General features: G+C 44.1%; 2 protein-coding genes across 3 annotated transcripts; one reads left to right on the forward strand and one right to left on the reverse strand.

Annotated features, from left to right (window-relative positions):
* Positions 1–268: 268 nt before the first annotated feature.
* Positions 269–3,602, reverse strand: ino80e (INO80 complex subunit E). 2 transcript variants are annotated; one of them, XM_083678234.1, is made up of 8 exons: positions 3,552–3,602; positions 3,041–3,204; positions 2,863–2,933; positions 2,653–2,705; positions 2,481–2,562; positions 2,243–2,360; positions 1,798–1,896; positions 269–1,344 (listed from the first exon to the last, which is right to left on the reverse strand). In XM_083678234.1, the coding sequence occupies exons 2-8, from the start codon at positions 3,119–3,121 to the stop codon at positions 1,165–1,167; spliced, it is 684 nt and encodes a 227-aa protein (XP_083534360.1). In that variant the 5' UTR covers positions 3,122–3,204; positions 3,552–3,602; the 3' UTR covers positions 269–1,164. The 2 variants fall into 2 exon arrangements, with proteins under 2 accessions (XP_083534360.1, XP_083534361.1); XM_083678235.1 differs by lacking the exon at positions 1,798–1,896.
* A 1,391-nt stretch (positions 3,603–4,993) lies between these two features.
* Positions 4,994–8,060, forward strand: LOC310810764 (zinc-binding protein A33; the record flags this gene model as incomplete). Its single annotated transcript, XM_083678614.1, has 6 exons — positions 4,994–5,044; positions 5,397–5,492; positions 6,120–6,353; positions 7,047–7,069; positions 7,273–7,388; positions 7,498–8,060. The coding sequence occupies 6 exons, from the start codon at positions 4,994–4,996 to the stop codon at positions 8,058–8,060; spliced, it is 1,083 nt and encodes a 360-aa protein (XP_083534740.1).
* Between the last annotated feature and the right edge of the window lie 14,061 nt (positions 8,061–22,121).

Consider the following 22,121-nt stretch of genomic DNA (forward strand, 5'->3'; position numbering starts at 1 on the left):
CCTTTTGAATGACCGACTACAGCTGCAGCTCTGGTATGAGGACTTTGGGGTGTGCTGTTTTGGGTGGAGCACTGAATGCATTTAGTGTCAGATTGAAAGCCTTTTGTCCACAGGCAAAATATGTGCTCTGGTGAGTTGGAATGTATGTTACTGTGTTCAGGGTTACATATAAACACTTCTCAAACAACAATTGCTTTGAATGAAAGGCTCACTATCAGTAGTGCATGTTGTCTGTCTCAGCAGAATATACAATGAGTGAAACTAGATGGTCCATTAGGCTTTCAGCTGAAATGTTACCACTTTAATGTGATTTCACGTATCATGGGTACAAAAGATAGCATCTCCATTAGCAACAGAAAACGAATCCTCATTTACAGACAGTTTTGTACAAAAAGTAGGCAACATAATTGCATGGCAGTAGCTGTCTCTGTCTTCAACTCATTTATTCCATGACTTCATGATCACAGTAAAATGCAATCAAATAACAATAAATGATTAAATACACTGGTAACGTGATTGCATCACAATCAAAGAATACCATGACAACGAAAATATCTGGAGACAAACATTGCAAGCTTGTACAGAAAGCTCCATAGGACACTGTAAATACAGTTCATTTTAGCTAGATTGTTGAACGTGATCAAATATTTTCATTTGATACTCGAGACGTGTGCCAGTAGAAGTGACGTGGCTAACTGTGACCAGTCACTAATATAGTTAAAAAATGATTTTTGAAAATAAATCTTCTAACCTGTGCAGTTTTACACACTGTCTCCGCTTCTGGGATGATGGGGAAAGTGAAATAATGAACAATATTGAATTACATTATGGTGGGAGCACATTTAGCCAAACATTTCCATTTTCAAGTCAGTTTTGCAGCGCTGAACTTTTGGTTGGCTGTCTCCAGTGACATTCCACTTAACCAGCGTATTGGTGACATTATTGGAAAAATAATCACATTGAGGGTTATTGTTTTGAGAGTGATATTGCAGTAACATCAGAGTCCACTGGGGGGAGCTTGGCACAGCATTTCACATAATGGGAGGGGTTGAGCACACGCACGCATGCGCACATGCGCACATGCGCATACACACACACACACACACACACACACACACACACACACACACACACACACACACACACACACACACACACACTCACTCACTCGTTGGGGATATCTATAACCAGTTCAGCCTCATCCTCCCCCCTCTCTTCGTCTCCTCTGTCGCTGTCTCCGTCACTCTCCCCCTCTTCCTCCGCAGCGTCTCCACTCAGCATCTGCCTCGGCACCCAGCTGAATGGGGCGCTCGCCGTAGGAGGGGCCGCCAAGGGGGCCACCACCTGAGGAGAGAGCAGCAAAAGAGGGAGGAATGAGAAATGGGAAGGACGGAAGGATGGAAGGCAGTGGAGGAGGGAGGGATGAGAAAAGTGAGAGAAGGGGATGGAGGTATGGAGAAAGAGAGAGGGATGAAAGGGGGAACATTTACAGAAATAGCAGAAGAAGGGGGAGAAGTGGTGTTTTGAGGTATAATATGAGTGGTGGAGAGGAGTTGTTTGGGAAAGGATAGATAAGGTACTAAATAATATTTCAATGAATTATAAGAAATATGAAAACAATCCATTGGGCAATATATAACATTAAGTATAGACTTACCTATACACCTGACCTGACCTGAGCACTGCAATGATACTGTATCCTCTAGTCTAGTGAACTCAAGTCTGAAATCAAGACCTATGTAATGTGTGACCTGTCTGTATCCTCTGTGCATTCTGCTCTTGTTTCCCCTCTCTCACCTTCCCCGATGTCTCTTTCTTGTGTTTGGGCGTCTTTGTCTTTCTCTCTTTCTTCATTCGCTCAGCTGGGGGAGCCAAATACTCCGGTGGGAAGGGCAACTACTCGCCACACACACAGGCCCCATGTGTCAATTTACCACAAACACACACGCACGTGCGCGCACGCACACACACACAATCATGCCAATAACAAAAACACACAAACACACACAAACAAAGTGTACAAATACAGCAATACAATGAAAACATGATAGACAAAAAGACAGAAAAAGAAGAGAAAGTATATGAATAAAAGGCAAAAAATAACAAAGTAAAGCATAAAATAATAATCAAATGCCAAATTAAAACAGTGATTATCTTTGCAAAAGGGAAATGATCATGGCAACATTCAATGATGTTACTGTTATTGATCGTACTGATATCTGTAGCAGAAACAATAACTCACTGTGTTGAGGTAGGGTGTAGTGCCTGCAGACTGAAGGGAGTTCACTCCAGAGCGAGAAAGGAGGGAAAGATGGGGGGATGAGGATGAAGGAAGGGTAACACCAGGGCTACTCCTTCTCCTAAGCAAGAGAGAGAGAGAGGGGAATCATGAATGATGAGTCAGAGAATGATGGAGTATAATTCAAAATTCCACACTGTTTATTGTCATATAATGTTGGGATGCTTTGTTTCAAACCTACTTCTTTCCTCCGTCTCTCTCTCTTTCCCTCTCCCTGTGGCCTTCTCCTTCACTGTTCTCTGAGGATGCTGTGGCATCTGAGTCTGCAACATAAAACAGTGATCAGAGCATCAGTACATGAACACTATCTACACTTGAGACTTGGGATGGCTACTAAGACTTGGGATAGCTACCTGAAGAGTCCTCATCCACCCTCTCATATTGTAACAGTCGGTCAAGAAGAAAGCTGCAGGGAAAATCAATGGATAGAGTCATTGTTAACCCTAAAGATGATATAGTCTCAAGCCATCCTTACCAGGTTAGCCGGGAACATAATGTAATTTGTGTCATTATCATGGATGCCAATATGTTACTCTAATGAAGTATTTCCCATTCATACCCACCTTTTGTCTCTGGAAACTTTGAGCAGCTTTCTCTGAGACCTTCGAAGTTCTTCCTGAAAACATTCCTGCTCCTAAACGAAGACAAGAGAAGACAACACACAAATTCAATACTTAATAAGATTTGTGTTGTGAAAAACACAGTAGCGGTACTTGAGACAACATTAGAGTACATACTCACATAAACCAGAAATTTCAATTTGCGTTTAAGGTTTTTGTATTTCCTCTTGTAATCCACCTCCATATCGGCTTGACCGTTCATTTCTGACACGGGGATGAAGACACTTTTATGGGGATTCTGACTTCACCCGGTCCTCTTTTCAGCCGCAGTCCATACACGGCTGTCTAAACCGAGCCACAATTATTGTTAGTACACTAAACGGGCACACTCTGTTGACGACGTCATTAAAGCATACCCTGGCCTGGTAAAGTCTAAGCTATTTTGTGCAACAAAACAGTTGTAGTGGCAAGCTGAAGCTTTCTCCAGGCTTGGCCATCAGAGTGCCATAGCTTGATTGTTAGCTAGGAAGCTAGCCTGTTAGCTTTGTGTAACTTTTAACTGTCAAGTGCACTATCGTTACTTTTCAGGTTTTCTATGAAAGCAGCAGACTACCGATTTGTTATTAACAAAACTATGTATGCAAAAATGTGCTTATAAAATGTGCATTTTAGTAAAACATGTTTGTTCATACCTCTGCTTTTGAAACTGTGCGACGTGCTCTTTGTTTACTTCCGTATTGTCATTTTCGAGCGTCGGAAATGACGTGCAGCGAATAATGGGTGGATCCAAATTGACTAATATCATTATTTATATTTAGTCTTTTTAAAATATCCACATACATGAGGATGATATATCAAGAATTTTAGACTGGTATTGGTGATGAGTTATAGAGTAGGCCATAACGACTGAAAACATACTGAAATACTAAAATAGTAGGGCAGGCTGTGTATGATACTAATTGATAAATATCCAATATGGATATTACACAGGAACACAGGAAATCATGTGCTGTTCACTTCAGTCTTCACTCTGAGCAATCTTCATTATAATGTCTTCACACAGGCATCCTTCCACCGTTCTCCACACACAGTACAATGTAATGCGCTGAGTTTGCGGCTCGCCCTCGTCACATCATCAGGACCCAGCCAGCATGATGAATTATAGATGAGGAACATTCACAGAGATGAGTAATGCTGCACACCCACCCACCCAGTCAGCAGTGTGTGTGTGTGTGTGTGTGTGTGTGTGTGTGTGTGTGTGTGTGTGTGTGCAGTGCAGTGCATTTGTCAGAGGGAGAGAGGGAGAGTGATAAAATGCTGACTATTTGGATTTGTGTCAGTGCTCTCTCCCAGATACTAAATTCAGCAAGCTACATGAACCAATATTTTTCTATTCCCTTTTTTTAAAACATTTCATTGCTTACAGTTGTTGCCATACACTGGATGTCGTCATACCCCCAGACATTACTAAACCAACATACACAAATAAACATCCTTCCAGATATACCAGTCCCAATGAAACACAATCTGCCCCCTGCCTCTCTGACTGACTGAATCTCTCCCCTGACAGATTCCCTCCTTTGTTTCCAAAGACACTGGCAGACAGAAATAGAGTCTTCTCTGCTCAATGCCATAAATTGCTGCTGCTGCTGTTGCTACCGCCCATCCTGGCAGCTGTGGCCCTCTTAACCCCCCCCCCCCCCCCCCCCTCCCTGTATTTCACTCCAGTGTTAATGGCCCTCGTCTTCATTCAAGCAGTGGAGAGTACAGTGACCTGGGCTTGTTAGCATATTTTTTTCAAGATAAATCCTTGGTGTATGACATTGTAGTGCTCTTGGTTAATTTATTGTTTTGCTCATGTCAGCCTGGTCCTCTGACCTGACCCTCAATAGGTCTCTCTCTCTGTCCCTCTCTCTGTCCCTCTCTCTCTCTCTCTCTCTCTCTCTCTCTCTCTCTCCCTCCCCTCTCTCTCTCTCTGATTTATCATGTTCACTTTCCATGTCCTTCCACTCTCTGTCCCTCCCCCTTCCTCCCTCTCTTTTATTGCACCTACTCCATTCCCTCGTTCATTCCCAAGAGTCCCTCTATTTATTTCCTTGTCTCTTTAGGAGAAATTGGAATGTACAAAAATCACATGAAAGACAGCAACAACAACTGCAATAAAAGCCTTCTTCCTGGCCACAAGGTAAGCTTCACACTTTATCATTTTCACCTTGAGTTGATCTGTCTAGTAAAGACAAGTACTAGAAAGTAGTTACATTTTCAAAAAGATAACTAAAGTAAAGTACTTTGTTCAAGTATACCAATGATACATTTTTGGAGGATAATTTTTACTGGTGCAGAAATATCATACCCAAGAAAAGATTATTACACAAATTCATCTGCTACATATCTACTTGAACATCCGCCACTGTAAAATCACTTGATGTCTCAGTTACTTGGCACCATTTCACAAACCTTCTCTCTCTTTAAGTGTGTTTATGACCCTTTCTTTTTCCGTTCTCTTCTCTCCCTGTGTCTTTGTCTGGATGTTTCAGGAGAAGCTCATCCAGGCTATTAAAAGAATAAAGCATGAGGTAGACGAGTGCTGGGAGGCAGAGAGAGAGACCTACATAGAGTCAGTGGACGTAGAGGTATTCCTATCCTTATTCACCACAATGGTTTACTGTACATATTCAGTGTTTTCATAAAGTTTATATACTTGTGTCTGAATGCAAAGTGGCGGCAGGTAGCCTGGAGATTAAAGAGGCTGGCCAGCAATCGGAAGGTTGCTGGTTCGATCCCCGCTCCAGGAGGGATCTGGATGTGAGCTGGTGACTGGAGGGTTGCTGGCATCATATCCAGGTCCCTACCACTGCCGTTGTGCCCTTGAGCAAGGCACTTAACCCCGAATTGCTCCAGGGGCGCTGACTTGGCTGACCCTGTGCCCAGAGCCCAGCACTCTGTTCTCCCTGGGGGGGTGTGCACGTGTGTTGTCTCGGAGGGGGGGTGTGCAGTGCGTGTGTGTTGTCTCGGGGGGTGTGTGCAAAAAGACCCATTCCAACAATTGTGAATTGTGATTCATTGATTGCATGGCAAATAAACAGTCTTTCTTTCTAAGTGTTATCAGGCTATGTCTGTCACATGATTACATGCAAAAGTTTGGTATTGATACTAGTTTGGAGAAGTAAAGTATCAACATTATGTTAAATATGTTGGGTCATATTTAGTGGTTGTCCGATGTTGTATGTAAAACTGAAACCCCTCCCTCTGCCTCTCAGAACAGGTTTGATGTTTTGGAACGTGACATCAGAGCGGAGTTCCAGAACCTCCATCGTTTCCTGGATGAGGAGGAGGACAGGGACATGGAGCGACTGAGGAAGGAGAAAGAGAAGAGAGTGAAGCTGCTGAGGGCAAGAGAGAGGAAGATCGCAGAGCAAGGGAAGGACCTGGAGAGAGCTATCACAACACTCAACAAGAAACTGATGGAGGAAGACAGTCCTAAACTGCTGAAAGTGAGCTTTTGTTATGATATCTCAAAAAGAACATTACACAATCAGAAAATAGATAGATACACATTCCCTTCCTCCCACACACCCACCTACAGGACCTCTTTATGACATATTGAGATATTGACATAATGACATTATCTTTATTCTGGGAAGCAGGGTAGTCTGGACATTATCTATATGGAGCTGCATATAGCTTGACAATTTCATGTGGGGCATCCAATATATGGCATGGGGGAGGAAGTGAAGAGGGGAGGGCACTGGATAGGTTGGAGTCCCTCCATAGAACCTAGTAAATGCTGCTTTGCACAGCAGCAATAACTGGAAATTTCAATGGGGCAAAATCACATTCTCCTAGGGCCACAGTGTCAGCTGTTTCTGTGTTTTCCCTTGGCACTTCTTTGATCAATTAGAGTCATTGATTGGCTGAGGAGTCTATTTGCGTTGTGTTGCAGGTCTAAATCAATTCCTCATTAAAAGGTGAAGACAGAATGCAGCAGACACTGCAGCTCTCGAGGACAGTCTTGGCACCCCTGTCTGAGACTGCATCTTGAATTCATATGGGGAACTTTTTTATGTGTTTTAAGATGGAATTATAACTGCTGAACTGGGGTCCTCATTAGCTGAACAAATAAAATGTGTGCTGTTGTGCTATCTTCAGTCATTCACAATGATGACCGATCCATTTTGTCTCTGTAGGAAATCCAAGACCTCATAAAAAGGCAAGTGTTGAATACCTTATTAGTTAACTGACTCTATCTCGTTATCTCTCTCATGATGAATCCATCTCTTCTGCATCTATTTCCCCCCTCTCTCTTTCTCTCTGTCTTAAAAAATCCTTCCTTTGACATATTCATCAGATCCTGTCATTCTCTCATTCATCGGTCCACTCCTCCCCTCCCCCCCCCCCCCCCTCCCCCTGTAGGTCCCAGGTTAGCTTCATCCCCCCAGCGGAAATAGATACTGAGGTGCGCGCGGGACAGTTTGTGGGGCCCATCCAGTATAGGATATGGAAACACATGAAAAGCTGCCTCTACCCAAGTAAGGATAAACAAACACATGTACATGCAACATCAAACACACTCAAGTCAATAACAACACTCACCTCAGGGTCTGACTCTGACCCCCTTCTTCTCCATCTCCCACACAGACATCACCACAGTGACCTTCGACCCGGACACAGCCCACCCTCAGCTCACCGTCTCCCCGTCCTTCACCTCTGTGTGGTACGATGAGGACAAAGTCGTCAAGGCGTCAGTGGATCAGGAGCCCAACCCACGGCGCTTCCACTACTACTACTGTGTGATGGGCAGCCAGGGCTTCTCCCATGGACGCCACTACTGGGAGGTGGAGGTGGGCTGCAAGACGGCCTGGCGGCTGGGCGTGGCCAGGGAGGACGTCCACAGGGGTGAGATGGACTCCTGCGGCACCGCCAGCGGCCTGTGGACCCTGTCCCTGAAGGGCGGGGCCATTCTGGCCTGCACCGACCCCAAGCCCACCAGGGTGCAGGTGTCCACTCGCCCCCTCCGCGTTGGAGTGTTCTTAGACTGCGAGAAGGAGGAGCTGTCGTTCTATAATGCTGTTACCATGGCGGCGCTGTACACCTTCTCCATGGGGACGGTTCTGGTTCCACTGTTCCCGTTCTATAACCCGTGTGACACGGACGATGGCAAGAACTTGGGTCCTCTCACCCTCTTCAGCCCATCTCTATGACAACGCCACAGAGGAACAAGTATGTTCTACTTGAATAGGTTTAGTTTTAGGATGGCATGGAGGGATAGTTTAAAGTTAATCATTTTTATACCGTGTATATTGACTGTTTTGTAGCTGAAAGCATGGTATATATTGTATCCTTAAGTTTATTAGGGAATACGTTTTTTGGATTGAATCACAGAAAATAAGTGTTTCACATTAAGCTACACAGTATGTATGATAATGTATGTAAACCATCACATTATTGTAACGATCATTTCTCTGGACCGTTGTTGTCAAGAATTAAAATGATTTTGATTGACATGCTTATTTATTGTTGTTGAGTATTGACATTGTATCACGTTTGCTTGAATAAAGAAACGTTGTGTGCTTATCAAACCAGAATGGGATGTTTGTCATAAAGATCGAGGATATAGTTTTATGTACTAGGCCCCAGAGAACTTCATTGGGGGTAATAATTCACCCTGTGTACCACCTGTGTAGGCAAACCACCTGGGTAGACTGTAGGCAACAATGGAAAATAAATGAGAAGCTTAGAAAAGGGAGTAAAGGGGAGAATCCTAACGCGTTGGATATCCCGGGGCTTTAGAACTCAACAGCAGGTGTTAACTGCACTATGATGTTAACTTTGTCCTATCTATAAATACAACAGTCATGCCTCCACAACTGTGACACATTCTGGCATGGGTATGAAAGCAATTCCCTAAGAGTAGGAGGGGTGGTGGTGGTTGGGACTGGGGGGTGAAATGGTAGCGGGTGACTCTGGGAGAACAGATCGTATGTCTGTGTGTGTGACATTGGGTGAGATGGCTGACTGAGAGGGAGTGACAGCACTGTCACCCTCTGAGAGACAAGCCTTCCTCAGCATGACCATAACTATGATTTGTTATACATGGTGTGATTGATGACTATATGAAAAGGGTCACGTAAATTAGATTACGTAATAGGAGTTATCACATATAGTAGAGCTTTTCACATGACAAAACGACAGAGGACAACTTTTTTCATAACCTTTCGTTTATTCTTAGTATCTCTTTAGACATGAAATAAAGAAAAAACTTTTCTTTACAAAAACGTCTGTGTGTCGAGTTGTGCAAAAAAGGGAGTACAGAGATCAACCAAATGTAGAACATTACACACAGGCCATTACAGCAGAAGTAAACACACACAGGATCAGGGCAGAGTGCCAATGATAACATGGTAGGGATTCTGTCTGAGGGTGGTATCAAACCTATAACCACCTGGTCCCAAGGCGGACCCACTGACGACAGTAACAATAGAGTTGACTCACTTGAAGGTGCTAGTAACATGCTAACCAAGGGCAGGTTAGTAACACTGCCCCCCTCCCCTCCATGCTTCCTTCAAGGAACCCATCCCCAAACTCTGACTATTCATAACAATACTGTGGGGTTTGAAAACAAAAGAGTGATTTGACATTTACACTCAGGTTCATCCACATCTGAAGTTTTCACGAGGGGGAGATACAAGGCTTTGGCATCCATCTTGAATTCTACCTGCTGTTACTAACAAAAATACAAACTGTGCCACAACTGACGTGCCATGGCTACCTCCCCACTATCTTACCAATGCACACAATACACTGTAGTTGTTATTCCTTTCACACTGAATACACATTCAAAAGGCCCTGATAGCCACATACCAAGCAACCAGTTGACATCAATGGTCCTTCTGTTCAAGTGCCAACCAGGAGTGCCAGTGCTTCATAAGAACATTTTTCTGACTACACAGTAGGCTACTGGCTACAGTAGGCCTACACTGAATCTCCTGTGTTGATAGTGTTTGCTATATATAGATACGTAGAGACCTATCTCTGTATAGCAAACCCATAGGTCAGTCAGGTGTGCATACAGTACTCTACTCCTGTTCGGTCTGTGAATACCCTACTTACTGTAATAATAAAAAGTGCCATTTGAGTGTATTTATAGAATATAGGCCAACTAGCCATTTCATATTTTAGGCACTAAAACAAAGATGAGAATCACTCAGAGCACCTCAGAGTTACACTGTTTCTTCTGCTTTTTACAGGTTTTTGTGATGTAAACCACATTCTTATTCTTGACTACCATAGCTATTCTTTTCTTCTTTTTTTTCACAAGGATGGGATAAGCAGATATTGAGGACAATGCCAAGTGTGGAGTCAACAAACAATTGGTGAAGTTTTCATTACACACACATAAATACAGATACAGTACAGTACTCACACTCACATACAGATGTAGATACACACATAACATACAGTAGCTACATACATACAAAGTGCCCACATACGTCACACACACAAACACACACACACACACACACACACACACACACACACACACACACACACACACACACCCATATTGTATACTGTACACACACATACAGAGTGTCTATGTAATGTCACACATACACGCATACACACACACACACAGACACACACACACACACACACACACACACACACACACACACGCTAACACTAACACACATACACACACTTTCCCAGACACACACACGGAAGCCATGATGACGATAACACTGTGATCACTTCTCTGTCCACACACAGATGTGAACGTTTTTAAAAAACAATTAAAATCTTATAATACTGTCTTTGTGGAGATCTTGTGGACATGCTGCAATAAATTCATTTTCGTAATGTGACATAGATAATTCTGTATTTTTCATATGTAATAAGTAATGTGAGTGTGTTATACTGTGAGTAGTGAGGGTCAGAGGGTTGAAATAGTAATTATACAAGATTATCAGATCCAAATATTCTAGAGATCTATTCAAGATCTACAATTCTAAATGTTGTTCTTGTTGATGTTGTACTTGTATCATTTTTGGTTCATATGTTAGATTTTACTGGTTAGTGAGGATTAGTGTATGTTTATATATTCTATATTCAGCATTGATGCATGGTGAGAAATTAGATTAGTTTTTCTATATTTTAGAAAGTATAATACAACAACCATTCTATACACTAAAAACATTCAACCTTTGAGAGTAGACTCTAAAACCATACACATGCAATATTTACAATGCTGACCTACAGTAAGTCAGCAGGGCCATAAGGGATTGAGTGTGTGTGTGTGTGTGTGTGTGTGTGTGTCTGTGTGTGTGTGTGTGTGTGTGTGTGTGTGTGTGTGTGTGTGTGTGTGTGTGTGCATTTGTGTGTGTGTGTGTGTGTCTGTGTCTGTGTGTCTCTATGTGTGTGTGTGTGTGTGTGTGTGTGTGTGTGTGTGTGTGTGTGTGTGTGTGTGTGTGTGGGTGGGTGGGGGTTGGGGGGCGGGGCTGTTGGGTGTGTGCATAGGCAGATAAACACTGCTATTAGAGTTCCACAGAAGAACTTGACCTACATTGTGATCGTGAGAGTCAGATATCTCTACTGGTAGACTTTTATGTGGTATTATTGGACCTATCATCATTAAAATTATTATACTGTTGAGTTCTATAACATAAAACAGCATAGCATTTAGGCACCTTGAAAACTAAATTATTTATATACCCTACTTATCATATTATATCAAATTTTTATCTATCTTATCATATGGCTTTTTGAATCTAATTTCATTCTGATATCAATTTAGTAATGTTTAAATCATCTTAAAAATCTGAAAGGTTACAAAGAGAAAGGCCATCATTTGAGTTTGTTGAAGATGGATCTACCGTACTTACTAGTTCTCCTATTTTTCACTGATTTTGCTGATTGACTTAACAAGGCTCTTATTTGTGCTTCTGCTCCAAATCCTTAATGCTTTTAGATGTAGTTCACTAAACTCTGTGTACCATTCTCTGTGTACCTGTAGTTAGTTAAAACATGAGGTAGAGATGTGATGTGTCTTTTGTCAAGCAAATTTCATCTGCACACCTCCTCCTGTACACAACTACAGGAGTTTTAACCACCAGTTGAGTCTTATTGCACTGTAAATATACACCCAGATGGTTCAAATCAACTACACACAGATGACACGGTCCTGGAGCGGTAATATTCAGTGAAATTCTCGCAGGGCCGTTTCTGGGCAGCCAGAGATACATCTTGTTACATGGTATTTGAACACATCAATCTACCCCATGCCCTTGACACCATCATATACAGTGGGTGACACTAGTGGGTTAAGCCCACTTCTTAAATGTTGGTTTTCGCCCACAGCAAATGACCAGTGCTACCGAGCATGTCATGCACTAGGAGCCATGGACTGAATCTAGATTATAGCTCAAGATGACTGTTATGTATTTAGATGCGTGAAGATAAGGAAGGAACAGTCAAATGCAAGAATTTGTATTTCTGTTTGGCTGTCTCAAGGAAGTTTGCCTTTTCAAAATTCATGTGGTAAAGGCTGGGCGCAATCAGTGAAAGAAAAAAGGCAAATAGACAGGGACTACAGTAAAACTTCACATGTCATAGAAAACATGGAACCATCTCATGCAATGCATGATTACTGTAAATATCTGTCTGTATACCTTAGGCATAGAAGGAAGAAAGGAAGATGGGAAGGAAGGAAGGAGGGAAGGAAATAAAGGAGGAAGGAAGGAGAGAAGGAAGGAAGGAAGAAAGTGGGCAGGGAAATAAGGAGGAAAGGAAGTAGGTAAGGCAATAAGGAAGGAATTTTCGAGTAAGACCCACCCCAACTCATCACTCACCACTCATTTCTATCCTCTCTCTCACGGGTGTAGTCCACACAGTTACTATTTCGCAAGATTCACTCGGGGTTCCTTGAAGTCTCTTCTCGCTGTCTCTGTTGAGCTTAACAGTCAAAAAATGTTTCCTCTTCTATGTTTAATTTGACTCCATAGAACCACAGGGACAGCCAGAGCCAGGATGGGCAGGGCTCCAGACATCTTGAACCATTGCAGTCTCTCTCGTAGAAGGGATTGGGATCATAGGAAATCAAAGCGAAGCTGCCTGTGCCAGAAATGTTAATGTTAGTGTTAGTTATGTTCGTGTTTATGTTGCTGGAATAATGCCATGCTTCTTTGTATCCAGATGATTGTAAAGTATCAATGTTTCTGAGAGTAGATGACCAGCAGGCAGTTGTCAAGATTCTCTGTTCATTTTGATAGTGATGGATAATCAGTCTTCCCATGCTCAGGAAAACTAGGGAATGTCACCAGGAGATTGACGGAGAGTTTCCATCCATGTTTGCTAGAAAGGTGATGTACAGAAGTCCAATTTGAAGAAAGTTGATGTCACCATATAAATTCAAGAAAGTAATTGAGTGGCTATAACATGCCAGTGGTTTCATCACCTAACATTTAAAAATTGGCTTGCGAATTATGAATGTTCATGCTTTTGGTCTGTTTATCCACATGCTAGGAGAAGAGCAGGCATCCAGATGGACATCAAAGGTCTTATCCGTCCACAAATGGAGTTGGTTAGAGATGTAGTTTTAGTAGATGGTGTCATGTTTGGTGTCGCCATTCTGTTGTTCAGCTATCTAAAAGGGTGTGCAGCCATTCTGCACACTGCTAGACATTACAATATTTAATTGTTTTAGTTGTAAACTCCGCAATTGATTTGTTTGCAGACCGGCAGTCATACTCTAGCTTACAAACTACAAAGGAGTACACAGCATAAAAAGTTCAAAAATCCAACTGAATTGAAATGTCTGACAATCATAGAACTGCTTACGTTGTTTATCATTTGAATCCTATCTGTGAATTGGAAAAGTATCTTAAAGATAAAGTGTTAGTTACAGGTGAAATGTTGTAACAAGCTACAGTATTTGTTAATTGAAGTCCCGGCCCCAATAGCAGTGATTTCTTCTTTCCTTATTTGGTAGGGGGTGTCGATTGTCTACAGTGATGGTGGATAGTATACATTTGTGGGGCTTCCCTTGAATAGATGCAGGGGCTATTCTCAGGTGGTGGTGGTAGCGGCGGTATCCTCACTCGGAGCACTGTCATTGCTTGCCGGGGTATCTATTTTGGCCTCCAGTGCTGGACTGCTGGAATTCACCTGTAGAGGTGGATCTTTGACTGCCGTCACCTCCACTTCAGGGGTTTTAGGTGGGGTTGGTTTTTGAGCAGAACCCTCGATTAGATCAGTGGGGTATGGGGCGGAATCCTTGGTTGGTTTTGATTCAGGTGCTGGTTCAGGTGTGCCATTTGTAGTCGGAGCAGGTTCAGGCGTTGACGGCTTAGGCGGTTCAGGGGTTGGTGTCACAGCAGGCTTAGGCTCTGGTGGTTGGGGTGCAGCCGGTTTGGAGGCAGGAGACAGGGGTGCGGTTGGCTTGGGATCTGGGGTCACGGCAGGCTTTAGTTCAGGTGTTTTGGAGTCTAGGCCATCACTTGGGCTCAGCTTAGAGACAGGACTTGGAGCAGGCTTGGGTTCAGGGGTTTGGACTGGGCTGGACTTGGTGTCCACTGATTTGGTCACGGTCAGCATTGGTTCGAGAGCGGGTTCAGGGCTTTTCTCAGGAACCGGGCTAGGCTTGGTTTCAGGGGTTGGACTCGGTTTGGTCTCCGCAACCGGGGTCAGGCTTGGCTTGATTTCCAAGGCAACGGCAACACTCTCAGCCTCTGAATCTGGCATTTGATCGGGGGCATCGGTGTCAGTATCCAAAGGTAGGCCGGTGGTGTTAAACTCCACCCCTGAGTCGCTGGTCTCCAAGTTGGCCCCCTCTCGGCCCTCCTTGGAAGACACTTCCAGACCCTGGGAGGAAGGGAGAGAGGGAGGGAGAGGGAGGGAGAGAGAGAGAGAGAGAGGGAGAGAGGGAGAGGGAGGGAGGGAGAGAGAGGGGGGGGAGGGAGGGAGGGAGAGAGAGGGAGGGAGAGAGAGAAAGAAAGAGAGAGAATGGACAGCCATCAACTAAGACGATGTAGCCAATGATCACAGGTACATAAGTGAGACAGGGGTAGGTTCAGATGGCAGGTTCAGAGGGTAGGTTTAGAGGGGAAAGCTCAGGGAGATGACAGAGGAGAAAACAAGAAATGAGAATGAAAGAGAAGATACCAGTAGCTACAGGATATTCAATGTTTGAATACAAAAATGCATTCAAATCCTGGGAGTATGGTAACTGTGTTATTTATACTTACTTTAATGTCCACCTCTGTGCTCTGAGATTTTTCTGTGTGATCCGCCTGGGACTGAGCCATTGACTCCTCATTGAAGTGAGTGATATCCTTGACCACCTGTAAACACACATACACACATACAGACACATACACACACGCACACGCACACACACAGGCACACACACACACACACACGCACACACACACGCACACACATACAAACACATAGATCATGTATTTTGTCTGATGCTTTAGGTGCATATTTCTCAAAGATGAGGTGTGTGTGTGTATGTGTGTGTGTGTGTGTGTGTGTGTGTGTGTGTGTGTGTGTGTGTGTGTGCCTATGTGATCCCTCAGGGGCATGTCCCTAACATACCTGTCTGAAGGCATCTGCCCCCTCATCCTTGCCAGCATTCTGGGCGATCTTCTCAATGGCGCGGGCTTTCTCTGCTCTCTTCTTCACCTTGAACAGGCAGGACAGCAGACACACCAGCAGCAGGAAAACCAGCAGGCCCACGAGTGCGATAATCGCCACATACACAGTCGGCAGCCGGTAGGCTAAAATACATAGGAGGGGCGGGGGCCAGAGAGGGAGAGGGGGAGGGAGAGAGAGAAGGACAGACAGAAGACAGATGAAAGAGGGTTTTAATCGATTATTAATCTTAATAATTTAGTCCCTGAAAAGGAGGAAGAGATCATTATTCTCAGTGTAGATGTTTTTTCTCATTCAACCTTGGTGTAGAATTACCCAGACATACTCTCCCCTTAATTTTTATCCTTACTTACTCTCTTCCCATTCCCTCTCTCCCTCCCCTCTCCTGCCTCCCATCCCCCCATACTTCTATCCTTACCCATCACATCTAGGTAGATGTTAGACACAGGGAAGCCATGCTGGTCCGTGACCTGAAACTGGCCTATGTCGATGGACTTGACCTCCTCCAGAACACACACGGAACCATCCAGAGAGATCCGGCCCTCGAGGCCTAGGTCTGCTGGAATCTAAGACAGTGAGACAAGAACCAAGCTGGATATAGGTTTCCAAATTGTGAGCCGAAAGTCACAGGAGAAGAATATCATACTGTCATGAAACGTCATTCTCATGACGTCGCTACCACCAATGCCACAGAACACGACAGCCCTTTAAACTCTGCTTACAGTCAATCATATCAACAGTACCGTCAGCTCGCCCTTGTCCAGGATCAGACGTGTTTTAAAGTCATATTGAGGGGTGTAGAGCAGGCGGGCCATGGAGCTGTTTATAAGCAGGTTGATCTTTAGAGTGCCGGCATACGGTACTTTGACAAAGTTCTGGTGCTCTGAGACACAGAGAGAGAGAGAGAGAGAAAGGGAGAGGAGAGAGAGAGCAAGACAGGAGGAGAAAGAGAGAGAGAGATAGTGTGGAGTGGGAACGTTAAATGCACTACAGTTCAATTTGTTTTGTTTGATCATAAAAATGCTATCACAGCAGGTTGGAAGTGATAAATGAGGGAAAAGTGGTTGCCCATAGAAAAGGCATGAGGCTGCAGATAGAAGGAGGGTAGAGAGAAGCGGTAGAGAAAAAAACGGAAATGAAGTCTGGAGGGGGGGGGGGGGGGGGGGTCATTTCACATTTCACATTTCACATTTCACATTTCACATGCCAACCACTCTCACCTTTGACGTTGAGGCACACCTTCCTCTTGATCTTCCCGTCGGTGTCTTTGATGGTGTAGCTGCCCTCGTCGGTGCCTACCACGCCATTGAGGGTGAGGTGGCGCTCCGTCACACTCAGGCGCCCCTGGTAGCTGTCAATGGGGACCCCCTCGCTCATCAGCACCGTGGCAAGACTGTAGGGAGAGATAGGGGAGGTGTTATAACCATGACTGAATGGATCAGTTGTTCATCATTTGTTCATCATTTTGTCTTATTTGTTTACATTTTATTTCGAATGACAACAATAGGATAAAATAGAATATCATGCCAAATCTACCTGGAGGTTTGGTTAGCCTCCACAGCACTAGGCCTGTACTCCAAGGTGATGGGTCCAGTCACCCCCAACAGCTGGATGTCGTAGTTCCCCCCGTACAAAACATTCTCCTCATTGGAACAGTCTAAAATATAAAGTGGGGGACAGTGAGAAAGAAAGGGTGAGAGAAATAGAGAGATAGAGAGAAAGAGAAGGGGAAGGAAGCCGGTAGGGAAAAAACAGGGAAAGGGAGGAAAGAAAAAGATAAAGAAAACAGAGACAGGGAAATAGAAAAGGGAGAGAGAATAATGGGAGAGAATGAAACAGAGACATTTAAATGGCACAGATGAAGGAAAGAAAATGATAGAGAGAGACAGAGAGAAGGGAAGAAGGAGAGCAGCAGAGGGGGATAACGATAGGGAAACAGCAGGGTTGGATGAATGGGGGGTGGTGGTTAAATAGCTGCATAATTACTGCTTGGTGTCAGCAACATGCTGTTAACTCCACACACCTCCTCTCCACACACCGCTCACTCCATATGTTGCTATTTCTCCACATGGCTAATGCTACACGCTACAATTCTCCTCTCCTATCCTTGCAGAGCAGAGAGCAATTCTCTCCCAGCATCACCAAGTTATCTTCTGTCTGTGTACCTCATCAGAACTGTTTTAGGGACGCAGAGCGAGGTTGCTGCAGCACTTGCCAAAAACAGTGTTTGTACAGAACATGCGTCATGTTTAGTAGCTGTAAAGGGCTTAGCCTGCTAGCCTGAAGTGACAGCATGAATAAACCATGGGATGAGGAGATCAACTGAGAGGTCTAAACTGACACAAGACAGTAGCTTCAGTGAAAGTACACAGAGACACAATATACTGGTGACCCATACAAAGATTATCTCCTGATGTTGTACATTCATTTACAACAACTGAATGGTCTTCTCGATTGAACTATACATACAGTATGTACAGTATAATGTATCTCTTCAGCAGCACCACTGGCCCTCAGCAGACTGTCTGTCTGTCCGTCTAACATTACAGTTAATACAGTATCACAAGGCACTTTATGCTTGATGCGTCTTCTTAAAAGGGGGAAGGACACCTGATACCTCTGACGATAAGCGTGATGCGTCGGTCACTGCCGGACGCCTCGCTGTTTTTCACTGTGTACACGCCCTCATCTCCCTCCACCACGTTGTCCAGGATCAGGTGACTCAGGTGGAGGTTGAGTTTGGCCCGCTCGCCCACCACAACGCCGCCACGCATCAGGACCACCTCGGGCGCCCCCAGTGGAGAGCTGGCCCGGTATGTGACGTTCACACCCAGGGAAGGTAGGTAGATGTGGAAGTCCTCACCCAAGAATATGGTATTGGACTCCTCTATGACTGTGGGGAGAAGGATGGTTATACGTTGGGATGGGAGACAGCAAAAGAGATAGAGTGGAGAGTGGAGAGAGTGGAGGGGAATTGGAGAAGGATGGATTACGGAGGGGACAAGGAGAGAGGGAGAGGGAGAGAGAGAGAGAGGGTAAGAGTGAGGATATGTCTCTAACATTCTAGAGGGAAAAAAGTGACTGCGTAATACTGTATTATAACAAATGATGCATTGACAATAGGTAACCAACAAAGACACTTACCTTTCAAAGGGGCAGAATGAGCTATGAACAAAGAGGAATTCTAATTATTGAATTAACAGGTGCAATTCAAATTGATTCACACATACTTCCTGTAACAATATCAAATGCTTCACCTTTCCCTACCCATATCTTTGTTTAGACAAAGCAGATAGTATCTCTGCATCTTTCTCCCCCTGGTGGCTTCATCTAGACACTGACCTACTCCCATAGACTAGGTGCCTAACTGGTCATGTATTTAAAAAAAAACATGGCTTGACAATAAAGATTAACACTACAGTACAGTTGGTTGAAACAGAAACTGATTGGCACACAGCCAGGCTACCATAACCCAATTGAATAGGAGATTCCTCAAATAGAAACATTTGTAGCATCATTTAGTGTACCTGAGCAGAGCATCAAGCTGAACAAGACCACACTGACTGTCTTCATCTTGACAGAATCTCCTGTGTCTGGAGAGAAAAAGAAAAAAATATCAAGGAGGGGTAAGGGGAAGATAGATGAAGGATAAACAGAAAACAAAAGGGGTGTCTGATTAAATTAGATAAAATTAGATTCGCAGAATCTACAGTATCACTCTCTCTCCTCCCCTTGCCATTCTCTCTATCTGTCTCCTCTTCCTTTCTCTCTCAGTAACCTGTATACTCTCCTTCTCCTGTAATCTTTCTTTCAGTGTCTCCATCTGTTGTTTTTTGGGTTAGGTGAGGGAGGGGGTTGGAATGAGACACCCAGACTGCAGATACAGGGATGGCATGGTGCCTTTAAAAGCTTATTCACAGACGATGACAGCATTTAGAAATGACATCATCCCCTGGTGACATCATCCCATGAAGGTGAAGTGAGGAACACTTAGGTGGGAGTGGGGTGGGGGTGGGCGGGGCGGCGGGGTGGGGGGTGGGGGGTGGGGTGGCTGGGAAGGGACGATATGATAAAGTGCCTATGATGCCATGAGTAATCCCAAGGTTATCTCCTGATGTATATGGACCCTTTTTGAATACTTGAAAAATGCACCTTTATTCCCCTCCTTGCAGTAGTCGCCAATGCATTGTACCTTGTAGGGGGGAAGGTATTCCAAAGTATTCAAACATCATTCACCAAGTAAGGACTGTTACTAAATCCTGGTGTCCCATCAGATTCAATTTAACTCCAATGCTGAGAGTCCAATGCCTATAATTGGACTTTGAGAAAACAATAGCCTGCAGTACCTATTCCAAGAAGCAATGACTGTATCAATGTAGCTTAATGGGGTGTCCCAATTCAATTTTAAAGTCAGGGTCAGCAGTTGATTCATGCTACTGAGCCGGTGTGATTTAAAGATACATGGACTTATAGAAACAATAACCCATTTCTGTTATAATCACTCCCCTTTAAGATCACATTAGAATCTGTTTGTGTTTATCCATGGAGCCACTGGCTCTGAATCACATCTATTGATTAGGTGTCCTTGCAGACGCCTGAATTAAAAAAGCAGAATAATTCATGGATTTCAAGGTAATTGGAACTGTGGGATGCGGGTAATTGCTTGGCTGGGTTTCAAACAAAGTGGCAAAGAAGAAACTCTGGCAAAGACGTGGAGAGGGACATTTCCTCAGGACCCTCTGAAGGCGCTGAGTTGGGTAGAATCCTGATTAATTGAAGCATTGAGAGGATTATGATTATCTGAGCAGCCTCTCATTGCGGTGAGACCTCAGATGGAAGACATCAAGGGAAACATTAGTCAGGGTTTTTCTATAGTCCGCATATGTCGATGGCAGATGTGAGATTGTGACGAAGGGATATGAACCACTTGGAGTGTTTTCACTCAGATTTTTGCAGGTTCTCTTTGGTTGTAATAGAACACCTGTAGCTTTATTGATAATCATGGTTTACCCGGTGATACGTTCTGGATTGAAACATGTTGCAGTGATTTGCAACACTTTTTGGACAGCTGCTCACTCTACTCTTTAAGGCATGCTGTGGAGGTGTGACAGCTGAAATTACTTTCACTCAGCAATCATAATGCAAAATAATATTCAAACAGGAATAAAACCACCATGGGACATTGAAATCCTGAACGCAACCCAGGTCTTAATCCAAGGATGAAAGGATGCATTAAGCCATCACAGACCTGAACTGTTGGCTGTGTGTGTGTGTGTGTGTGTGTGTGTGTGTGTGTGTGTGTGTGTGTGCATGTGCATGTGTGTGTATATGTGTTAAGGACACTGATCTAGATACCCTGCTATATATATCATTGGTGAAGAAACAAAGCAGCGTTAAGCCATCTTTTGATCTATTGACAGGGAAGCCTCTTCATCTCATCTGTTAATGAAGACAATTAGCATGTCATAATGTCATAATCTGACAACCATGCATTCTCTCTTCACTACCAGATACTCTTCGCCAATCCTCTCCATGCTCAGTCCCGGCCTCTCTCTCCCCCCAAACTGGGCAGGAAGCCTAAGAGCCCTGTGATTTCATTGCATTTGCAACAAAAGACGGGACACAGCAGCGCCACTGCGCATAGCGTCCCTCAGCCAACACAACCACAGTCGTGTCTATTTACTCCACTCATCCATATCTCAAATAACACTGACATCCACAAATGTCCATGTCCAGCCTTATATTTGGATACTATATCTCTCTTCATTGGACATCATCCAATTAAGTCATCAAGTCCTCACTTGACATCTGTGCGCGTAATTCACGGATGTACAGTATAAGCAAATGTCAGATTTGGCTCCACATTATATGAGATGACAGGTTTGTCCAACATGGCTACTACATCCCTCTGGATCTCTCTGCAGTAAGATAAGCCTCCATGAAGGAAAATAGAATCTGTAATTTCTGGAAGACGTGTGAAGCAGTTAATAAAAGATCTTCTCCATTTGTGAAGAAAAAATCAAACAAGTGTTTTGAAGCATTTGGGGCGAAAAACAACACGCTGGTGCTCGCCTCACTGGGCACACACACGCACACGCGCAAACACACACACACACACACACACACACACACACACACACACACACACACATGGGCTGCCGGACACAGTCAAAATGTGCCATCTGCTATCCTTCACTCACTCACTCCCTCTCTCTTTCTCTCTCCTCTTTCCCTCGCTCACCATGTCCCTCTCTCTATCAGGCCCCTCTTTTCCTCTCTCTTTCTGTCACCCTTCCTGTATTGTATCCTCAAATTCCCCCTTCTCTCTGTCTTTCCACATTTATCGCTTTCTCTTTTCCTCTGTCATACTGTGTTACTTTCTAAAATCCCCATTTCTCTGTGTCTGTTTCTCCCTCTCTTACTCAGCGTTTACTTTCTCTACTCGCATTTCTGTCTCCATTTTGTCACTTGACTTTCCCCTTTGCCTCCTGTCATCCTCATCCTCATCCCCTCCTCGCTCTCTCTCTCTCTCTCTCTCCCCACCTCTCTCTCTCTCTCTCTCTCTCTCTCCCTCTCATGGCCCTTTCATTCTCTCCTCCTCCTTATCT

The sequence above is a fragment of the Argentina silus genome (genome assembly GCF_951799395.1).
Source record: "Argentina silus genome assembly, chromosome: 10".
Taxonomy (NCBI): domain Eukaryota; kingdom Metazoa; phylum Chordata; class Actinopteri; order Argentiniformes; family Argentinidae; genus Argentina; species Argentina silus.